Source organism: Microtus ochrogaster, chromosome 19 (assembly GCF_000317375.1).
Source record: "Microtus ochrogaster isolate Prairie Vole_2 chromosome 19, MicOch1.0, whole genome shotgun sequence".
Lineage (NCBI taxonomy): Eukaryota > Metazoa > Chordata > Mammalia > Rodentia > Cricetidae > Microtus > Microtus ochrogaster.
This window is the reverse complement of record NC_022021.1, coordinates 2,366,339-2,377,342: the sequence shown is the minus strand read 5'-3', so window position 1 is coordinate 2,377,342 and position 11,004 is coordinate 2,366,339. Positions and strand designations below refer to the sequence as shown.

Here is an 11,004-nt window from a genome sequence, read left to right as displayed (position 1 = left end):
GTGTGTGTGTGTGTGTGTGTGTGTGTGTGTGTGTGTGTGCGCGCGCGCGCAAGTGGGTAGGTATGTAGATATGTTTATATAGTTCTGTGTAGCCCAAGCTGACCTTGAACTTGCCCTCTTCCTATTTCTGCCTCCTGAGTACTGGCTTAGTTTTTCTGTTATTATAAAAAGGAAACTATCTGTAGCAAGAAAAGTTTCCACAACAGAACACAAAGACATCAATTTGAAGTTCTGGGAATATTTTCATAATGAGAGCAGAATAACCATTTGTACTTTTTCTGCCTTATATTTCTCAAATGGCTCTTTAAGCAACCCACTTCTTGAGCTCTGAAGGGCACTTAACAGACCCAAATAATTCTGCCAGAATGTATCAAATCACACACAGTGGGGCTGTATGGAGTCTGGCCTACACTGACAGCTTCTTACCCCAGTGCACAAGTTCAAAGCCCCAAAGACCCTACAATGCAATGAAAATAACCTTTCTCCAGCATCTACAAAACCATAAGATAAAACACAAACCTGAAGTGAGGATTTTAGGACTTATGGCCAAAATAGCCTTCAATAAAAAAACTCAGTCTGTAGATCCATATAGAAATACACCCGGTGGATGGTGTCCACTGACACTGGTTCCCTCCTCGTCTCTGCTTGGTCAACTATAGCTCTTCTGAGTATCTGTTCGTCTACATGCATGTTCATTTATAGATAAACATTTACATACACATGTATATATGCTAAATTCACTGATCCATAACTTCACACATGAACATGAACACAAAATCACAGGGTTAGAACACGAGAGAAAAGTAGATTAACCCAAAAGGAAAGTTGAAACCGGCTTATTTCCTAAAGAAAATGGACACATAGGCACAGATTGCATGAACATATACAAATATATGTCATTACAACATGTACAATAGTACTTTTTTGTTTTTTTGAGACGGGGTTTCTCAGGAGCTTTGGAGCCTGTCCTGGAACTAGCTGTTGTAGACCAGGTTGGCCTCGAATTCACAGAGATCCACCTGCCTCTGCCTTCTGAGTGCTGGGATTAAAGGCGTGCGCCACCACCACCCAGCAAATAGTACTTTTTAAAAATGATGTTTTATGTGTACCAGAAAAAAACAGAGCCTTTATGAGCCACCCAGCTTGAAAAACAAGTCCAGGCAAAGTCCTTCTAGTCTGCTCTGGCTCACTCTCCTTCCGCTTTCCCACAACTGTCTTGAAATTAGGGATTTTTTTCCTTCCCCATTCTCTTCTTTCTCTTTATAGCTTATGCGCTATGCAATCGTTTGTCTTATTTTGCATTCTGTGAAAATTAAATCTGTTTGTAGTTTCCTTTTTTCATCTTCATGTCTTTGAGATGCATACCATATATACATACTTGTATTTAATTCATTTTCTTGACCTGTACAGCATTCCATTTATAGTTTAAGACGAGGTATAGCTACACGTCTAGCTCCCAGCTGAGTTATTTCCTTCTGCTACAAATTCTGATGTGGTGGTCTACTGGTCAACAGTAGTGACAAGATGATACAAATCATTTTCCAAACTTGTTACACGATGCTCTTCCCTCAACCACCACTGAGTTCATGTCACAATCTTGGCAATGTCAGACTTTTCAATTTCTACCAATCTACTAATACTCAGAATTGTGGTTTTCCTTTCCTGCATTTTTGTTGGCTTTCTTAACTGCCTTTCTTTCAAATGAAGATATACAGGAAACAAAAGGGGGATAGCATTTTGATATAGAGAAAGAGTGACAGGGACAATCTTTAAAAGGAAACCTTTTCCTCGTTCCCTGCAGTTTTCCTCCAGAGAGAAACATCTTACCTTCTTTTCTTGAGATGACTCTGCTCCTTCTCAAATTCATGAAGACCAAAAGGAAGGTTCAACTGAGAAGTGCAGGAGCTGGCCGGTGACACGCAGGGCTGCAGGGTTGCAGTGCTCGCCGGCCCCTCACTGTCCTCACCGAGTGGATGCCCACAGGGACTGCAGTCAGGAGGAGGGATGTGTCTGCAAGCCTGAGGCCCCAGAGTGGACCTCATGGATTCGGGGCTCGTATGGGCTGAGAGTCCCTCTATGTTGATATAGTTGATGTCCAAATCGCCAACCTGGACATTGGAAGAGAACATTGTGCCAAATGAAAGCAGGAAAGAGTGGTTTGATTAAAATCAACAAAACCCCAAGAGTTTAAAAAAAATCTCCACCACATTTATTTTTTTCTTCTAATTTGTGCTTTATGTAACCAGAGAATTCCAATGTTTGTGTTCGTGTGGTCTATCCCATGATCCTCTATCACTTTCCCATAATTCTCAAAAAAATAAAAAATGCCTCCTAGCCTGTGACCTAAGGAGAACCTGGCTGTCCTTTAACACTTTATGAACCACTACCTCAAAATGAGGGGCATATGTTATTAGACACCTGAGAAAACACCAAAGAGTACGAGCTCTATTCAAAACACAGTTCATAAGAATCGTCCCAGTGGGTACAGAAGTCTGAGGTTCCCTAATAAACATCACTAATGACTCAAACTACATAAAGCACATTGTATAACCAGAAGGTTTTTTTTTAATGCTCAAACCTCAAATTACCTGCAAATAAATAAGCAAGAAAGCCAACAAGCAATACTGTATTCATAGCAGAGCACTCATCAGAGAGTAGGAAAGGCCTGGGAAGAAACCGTGGAGAAAGAGCAGGAAGTCAGAGGGGCACCTGAAACCTATCATAGACAGAAGTCCCCGCTGCACACAGGAAAAGAGCTCTGGCTGATCGGAACCCTTGCTCTGAGACATGGGCTTACATGTGCTTGTGAATTAGGGCTGGCGGCCCAAAGGCATCATTTCTCAGGAACAGGCAGTGAAAAGGAACAGGAGGCGCTCTGCTCCGTGGCGAGAGCAGCCTATCAAACACAAAGCCCTGGATTCCATTCCTAGCACCAAAGAGTGAAGGGATAAAGGGGAGGGAAAGGCAGAGTGAGTGGGGTTTTGGGGGACCTCGATCATCAACCATCATCTTAATAATCTACTATGACAAAAACCAATACAAATGCTCCATGCAGCAAATGGGACGCTACAAGTAACAGGAAGGGCTAGGGGAATACCTCAGTTGGTAAAGTGCTGGGGACCCCACAGAAAAGCCAGGCATGGTGGTGTGTATCTGTGACCCTGACAGCAGGAGGAAAGAGATGAAGGACGCCTTAGCTTGCTGGCCAGCCAGCCAGGCTAGCCAAGTTTGTCTTAACTGTACAAATTCAGTGATCCTTTACTGAGCTTACTGAATTGGGCTGTCTGCATTCTCTTTTTCTTGTTTGTTTCATCTTATTAAAGCAGCATTTCTCTCACCTAAAGTAGTCACAAACGAAGATTATAACCTACGTTCATCTTTGAGGATTTTCTCAATTTCAGTGCATTTTTTTAATATTATAATAACAATTTCCCCACATAAAGTTGAAACATTCACAATAGTTGAGAAAATCAAAGTAGGATCAATAATCTGTCCAGTGAGGGTTAGAACAAGATGGAATAAAGACTCGAAAAGTGCACTGAAATTATAGAGATAAAGCAAAAAAATAATAATAATCTCATGAAGACAAGAAGTATCTGTATACTGAAAACTATAAAACACTATGTCAGGAAGACATAGAGAAATGCAAAGATAGCCTTATGTTCGCAGGTAAAAAGACCTGGTGTCCTCTGACCTCCACATTCACACTGTGGTTTATGCACACATATAACACACACACACACACACACACACACACACTCAGTGATAACAGTTCATTTTTAAATGAGCAAAGGGCCTAAACAGACATTTTCCCAAAGAAGACTCCCTAACGGGTGCCATGCACATGAAAAGATGTCCTCTGACACCAGTGCAAACCAAACCCACAGCAAAGTGTGTGTCATGTTACAGCTTTCTGTCACCGGAAGGCAGCAGGAGAGACTTAGAGAGGAGCTAGAGAAGGAAGCCCTGGCAAGCTGCTGACAGAAGATGTAAATTAGCACACTCATCATTGAAAACAACAGAGATTCTTCAAAAAAAAATTCAAAACACAACCACCATACAATCCAGAAGCCCCGTTCTGGGTATATCTGGGGAAATCCAACCTCAAGAACTGTCTCTGCTCCCACAGCATAGGAGCATCAGTCACCCTTCACAATTCACACGCATCTCAACACATCACCCTGTAGACTTCAGCACATATCATCTTTGTCAACTATCCCTGCAAAGGGCTAGAAAATAAATCTTATACTTTATCACGGATATAATAAACCTGACATGTAAATACCCACTAATAAGACACACAGGCTGATCATCCTGAATCTGAAGGACTCACGCCACACTCCAACCTAGACTTCTGTACCTATGGCTCACATTCAGATGCCTTATGCCAAGACGGCCACACTGGCTACTTACAGTTGGTAACAACTCTGATTTATTGGTTTCTCTATCATTTCGGGTTCCACCCCAGCACTCTGCAATTTATAGTATGCATTTATTGCAACCCTGCTTCATGACACTAAAGCAGAGGAGTGAAGCACTCTACTACAGGTCGAAGCAGAGATCTACTAGACAAGAAAATGGGAAAACACCTTAATGTGCATTTAGTGTGTGTGTGCACGTGCGAATGCCTATGTTTGTGTGCAAGTGTGTATGTGTACATGTGTGTATGGCATGTCTATAAGGAGATTACTTTTCAAGGTAGCAGGAATCTCATATTATCAAAATTATCTGTAGACAGCCTTGGCGGGTCAGTTAGTCTAGGGGTTGTGACCCGCCTGGCTGGTCAGTTATTCCAGGGTCCCGGAGAGGCGCTATCTGAAAAGACATGGGCGGGAGAGAGGAAGGAGGCCAAGCTAGGTTCTTGTCAAAGCCTCCGTGTGGGGTAGGCTCTGCCAATAAAACAGTTCTAAATACCGTTGGGGTGTGGGACTCTCTGCAAACTCCCCAGGACAATGATCCCTGCAATATTTTTTGGGGGAAATGGCTCCTGACAATTATCCAAGAAAATTCCATAAAATTTCACCAAATTAGGATGTGAAAAAACATTCACATTTATAAGAATATTGAAATTTGCAAATACCGAAAAGCTTCAAGGTGACTGAGTCGAAGAACCAAACCAAAGCTGAGTAGAGCTGATGTATCTAAGCTCTGCTCTGAGCTCAAGCCCACAAGTCTCTAAATTGGGTGAGGAGTGGAGATATTCTAAACGTTCCAGCTTCCCCATGACTAGACACTGAACTCTCAACACATCAAAGTTCTACAATCTCAATATACACCGGCTCGCATGTTACAAGGATGAAAGACGATCACATGAGATGGGCTGGAATCAGGTGTCTACCTACTCATTTCTGCCTGCTTGATTTAAACACATACTTTGCCATATACACAGACACAGCACTTACTGAAAAGCTCTATGAATGATACTGGCCACACGTTGCCATTTACTGTACGGCTGTACCAAAGAGCTTTCTCATTCCTCCTGGCTATACTCAAGACCCTTCCCTTCCAGTGTTTCTTGGTGGAGTAAGATATTCTGTGTACCAAGGAAGAATCCTAGTTAAAGCTTAGGGGTGGGGCTTAAGCTAGAATTCTCAAATGATCACAAGAAAAATATCTCTCTCTCTCTCTCTCTCTCTCTCTCTCTCTCTCTCTCTCTCTCTCTCTCTCTCATTTTGGAAAGTGGTTCCTATACCCCTGGTCACTTCAGCATGCCTTACCTGATCAATCACCATGCAGTTAGCATAGACTTCATCACCCCCATTCAGCACGTCAGAGAGCTGGCCCGCAGCAAGGGACGTTGGGGCATGCTTGGACTTTTTGAAGCCATCAAAGGAGTGATCTAGAAGAAATGAACAGGATTAGAAAATGATCAAGTGTTAGCAATTTCTCTTACAACCAAGCTTTGCCTTCTTAGTCAAAAAAACAAAACAACAAAAATGCATTTTTAACATGGTATTTTCTATCTTCATACGTTTAGAGCTATATAGTGCAAGTACTGTCTCTTCTATCCCTAGATCTTTTCTGTTATCTAAAACTTGAATAGTTCTAGACAGATAAATATTAGCCCACTGCAAGCATAGATTCCCCCTTCATTGGGAGACCTTTAAATTCTCACACCTTGACCTCCACTCCATCTCCTTTACTGATAACAAGGAGGAATTGTTAGCGGTACGCTTCTCAAGTATGTGACGGGGTTAGACTGAGTTACTAACGATCCAAAGACAGCACGGAGCCCAGCACTGGTGGCTCTGGATCACCCACAAGCCCTCACAGGGGCTCTTTCCTACATTTTAAATTCTGAAATGGTCTCAGCTTTGCTTTCAGATAGCAAAAGCTGCTCAGAATGGAGTCCTGGACAGTTGAGATGCTACTGTATCTGCAGGGAGTGCAGAGTTGAAGGCAATAAAGCCCGTGCAAGCCAGAGGCCTGGCTCTCTGTGCCCGGTCTGTTTACTCAATCTCCAGACACCTCCGTGGAGTCCTCCCATCTGTAAAGGCTGAGCAGTGCCACTCTTGACTTTGGGCGCTTATGGCAGTGAAACGAGCCTGGACGCCTACAGCAGCTGACAGTAAGTGCTCCGTTAACATGATATGTGGCTGGTATTAACGTTTGCTGTCATTATTAAGATCTTTAATTATGATCAGCATGAAGTACAAGGATAATAAAATGAGCCACAGTATTGCATCTGTAAGTGACTTTAATAGGGTAGATTTATGGTATATCTCCACACACAGTGCTACCTAGCAAGTTTTCTTGAATGGATACAAAATGGAGAGAAATGGATGGGTGGGGTGATGCAGACCTTCACACCCAGCAGGGTGGCAGACAGAGGCAGGTCTCTGTGAATTTGAGACCAGCCCGGTCTGCATAGCAAGGTTTAGGCCAGTCTTAAAAACAAAACAAGGAGACAGAACTGTCTCAAGGCCATTAGAATTGGCTTGTATCCCACTGCCTGGCTTAGCTCTGTCATAGGTAAAATCAGATTGTGAATTATTACTCATGATTACTAGGTTGATGTTCTATATTTCAAAATTCTATTTTTCCAGAGAAAGTTCTGAAGTACATGAAAGATATAAAGACATATGAACTGAACAAACCAAATGGCCCTGGCTTCAGATCACAAATCTAGATATACTTTCCCAGAATACCAAAATTGAGTTTTATTTAGTTTCTTAAGAAAATATACAAAATAGAGGAAAGTATTTTCTTATAACCATAACTGATTATTTCATTGACATATTTAACTAGCTAGCAATGTGAGACACACAAAGCCCACAGGTAGTTCTCAACTACGACCTTCATGATCAATGGCTATACGCATTCATTCTGATTACACAGAAGAGGCTCCATGAGTTATCTATCAGTGAGGCAGCAATACACTTCCAGGGCTCATTTGTCACTCTGGAGAATGTTTGAAAGCGGTCACAAATAATACAACATGGCCTCGGGGCAGGTGATTAACCCAGCCGGGCTATTTTAAAGTGCTTTGCTTATACAGACGTGAAACACCTGGCATTTCTGCCTTCACACGTAGAGGCCATTCACCTCTTCTCCGGGGGCAGCCCTATTCATTCATAACTAGACTGACCTAAGAAGACAACAAGCAATGAATAGATTTAACTGGAAAGATACAGAATCTAGTGAAAGCTCACCCCAAATTGAGGGGCTTAGATGAATGTGTTGCTCTGTCACCAACAGTTTGAATTTATTTTTTCTGTGTGCATGTATTCACACACACATATAGGTGCCCGCGGAGGCCTGAGGAGGTCTGAGAAGGACATCAGAACCCCTGGGAGTCACAGGTGGTGGTTGCCCTCCAGGGGAGGGTGCTGGAACCAAACTCTGACCCTCTGAAACAGCAAGCGCTTTTAACAGGCCTTTCTCCAGTCCCCGAGAGCCTTGTTAATGAACAAGAACACTGGGTTCAGAATGCCAACCACTTGCACTAGCAATGAGCAGGACCAGAAACTACTGCTGTTTTCCAGCACACAGGTGGGATGGACTTTGTCCATTATAAACCTGTGCCCTCCGAGTCATGACATGGCTGAGTTTGGAGACTTAGAGTCTAATTTGTTTTCTGAATTACTAATCTGATTAGGGCTTAGAAAATGATTTGATTGAGTTACAAAGGCAGGATTAAGAAGGATCCCTTAGCAATAATTTAAAATAATCAAAGCTCTGAAAATCTTTCTTTTTTTCTTTATACATTTGCTTCACAAATATATTTAGTGGCCAAATCTAACTCAAACTCAGGTAAAGTCTTTATTTCCCCCACTTAGGTCAACATTCAGACATTTGCCACAGAGACACTGCTAGTCTAGGTAACTGTGGTGCTTCAGGGTCTCCTACAAGAGTCACAACTCATGAAGTGCAAGCCCCAGGCCGAAAAGACAATCCCCAAATAGAACGGATCCCAGATTCACCAAGAAGAGACTGTGAGTCTCTACAACCATAGCGACAAGTGATACTGAACCAAAACATCTCAAACCGTTGCCATTCCTCTCTTAATTTCCCATTTTTCTGCAGCCACACAACACCTATTTTGCACATTTTTTAGTATTTCCATCAGGTTCGTACACTTTTTTTCTTTTAAATGATATTGTTTTAAGAAACACCTTATCTCCAGTATAAACAGAAAGCCGGTCTCCCCTGACAAAAATAGAAAGGAATGGATGAGCTAAAAGGCTACAGAAGTGAAGCAATACAGTAAATTCCAAGTCTAGCTATCTACTCAAGCTGGGAGCCTGCCTGTCTTCTCTGTTAAATGCACGGAGATTCCAGAATCCCAAAGAAGCACTAATGATGTGATGTGTCCGACTAAAAGTCTCTTCTTAACGACCGAAAGACTGCGGAAGCCTGAGGAAGCTCAGTCACTAAACCACTTGCCACACAAGCATTAGTATCAGAACCCGGGGGGGGGGGGATAGGAGATTTTAAAAAAAAGCTGTGCATGGCAACACAGGCATATAATCCCGGCGCCGGGGAGGGGGCCACATCCCGAGAGCTTGCTAAGCAGCCAACCAAACTACTTAGTGAGTCCCATGAGAATCAGAGAGCTCTGTCAAGTAAAAACCAAGGTGGCCAGCACTCGAGGAAGGACACCGAGGCTGTACTCTGGCTTCTACAATGGCAGGAACACATGTGCACACATACATACGTGCACACACACACACACACACACAGAGAGAGAGAGAGAGAGAGAGAGAGAGAGAGAGAGAGAGAGAGAGAGAGAGAGCGCAATACACAGAGCAACTTGCAAAAGCAATACCAAATTGCTACAGGTCGACTGTGAAATGGCCCCTACAAGCTCATATGCTTGAACACTTGGTCCCCACCTCGAGGTACTGTTCTAGAAGGCTGTGGGGCCCAGCTGACAGACACTGACAGACAGTGAAGGCTGTCCCCATGAGAGAAGTCACAGCTACAAGCTCCCATCCACATCCACTGAGCCTCTCTGCCACACCTTCTCTCCCACAAAACTCTGATCCAAATAAACCTCCCGCCCTAGAAATGCTGCGGTCACTCTGTGTGTCACAGAGAGGAGACGCTCGAAACCTACCTGACTATGTAGCTAGGTGTGAGTGGCTCAGTGTTGGAGTGACCTGGTGTGACCCAGAATGAAGCTAGCCACCTCTCAGACCTTGTCATTGCTCCGTCACCCCAAGGATGACCCACTGTGACAGAGTCTCTTCAGACCCCAGGGTTGGGCTTTACTATTTATGTGTAGTGGTGATTTTCAAGAATACTTTGGGTCTGTCAAGTGGCTCAGAGGGTAAAAGGACAAGCCTGGTGAGTCCCCACCCCCAGGACCCATGTGAAGCAGGAAAAAAACCAACCCCACAAAGTTGTTCTCTGACTTACACATTCCATGGACACACACAATAAATAAAACAAACAACAAGCAAACAATTTCATGTAACTATAATGACACATGTTTAAAAACAACCCAAGTCTGTTGTGGCAGCACACTCCTATAATCCCAGCACTTAGGAGGTAGAGCCAAGATCAGGAGTTCACATTCACCCTTGGCTAGACAACACATTTAAGACCAGCCTGGGCTACATGAGACTCAGTCTCATGAAAGTAAAACAAGACAACCACCAAGCCCAAGGCAAACTGGAACACATCAAACACTGCATGTGCTGCATAAAAACCATGGAAAATTCGGCTTTTATCTCACTTTCAATAGGATTTCTCTCCCATGACTCAAGAGCGAACATTTCTAAATCCGAGGGATTATAACTGCTAAGCAGAATCAGTCAGAGATGCTGCGTTCCCAGAACAGCGGGGGCGGCTCAGGAATGAGAGGCTAGGACAAGACAGAGTGGATGGGGGCCAGCGTCTTCCTGAGGATCCTACAGGATCAACAACTGCTCAGGGGATCCCCGGTCCTCCTTCAGTTATTATCCTCGCTACTGGGTAGCTCCACTGGGGCTCCTAAACCACAGATTCCCATCAGTACTTCCTAGCTATGCCAGCTGCTCTAGTGGCAGGAGATAACAAGGGAGATATTTTTGTCCTGGGAAGAGGGCCCTTTGGCACCAAGAAGGGAGGGGGGAGGAGGCTGAAGGGCCTCACTTCTCTGAGAGATGCTCACTTCTGACAGGGAGTGGTCACCATCATAGAACAGCCTGGGTGTCTACAAGCTGACTTCTGATGAAAGCCAGCTTGCCTTCTGGAAAACCAGGCCTGGTAGCTAAAGGAAAGTGTAGCCGATTTGCCTAGTTATGTAAGAGAAACACACCCAGACATAAACAAACCTGTGGCCAGCTTCCTCCAAAGCTCCTGCCTGGCTTGCTCTCGCCCACTCCCTGCCAAGCTCCCGCCACAAAAGTTAGGTAGGGCTTTGCACTCCCAAAGTTTCTTGACCACAGCTAGGCAAGTTAGTCTCACTTATTCTTTTCCTTCCTCCCTTTTTTCCTTCCTTCCTCCCTTCCTTCCTTCCTTCCTTCCTTCCTCCCTCCCTCCCTCCCTCCCTTCCTTCCTTCCTTCCTTCCTTCCTTC

At 43.9% G+C, this 11,004-nt stretch overlaps 1 protein-coding gene across 3 annotated transcripts in view; it reads right to left on the bottom strand.

Annotated features, from left to right (window-relative positions):
* Positions 1-11,004, bottom strand: part of Arhgef28 (Rho guanine nucleotide exchange factor 28) — a 295,501-nt gene that overhangs the window by 95,246 nt on the left and 189,251 nt on the right. For all 3 annotated transcript variants that reach the window (XM_005356442.3, XM_026783747.1, XM_026783748.1), the window contains 2 exons: positions 5,718-5,839; positions 1,828-2,108 (listed from right to left, as the gene is read on the bottom strand). In XM_005356442.3, the coding sequence (XP_005356499.2) occupies positions 1,828-2,108; positions 5,718-5,839 (403 nt within the window). The remainder of the gene's footprint in view (positions 1-1,827; positions 2,109-5,717; positions 5,840-11,004) is intronic.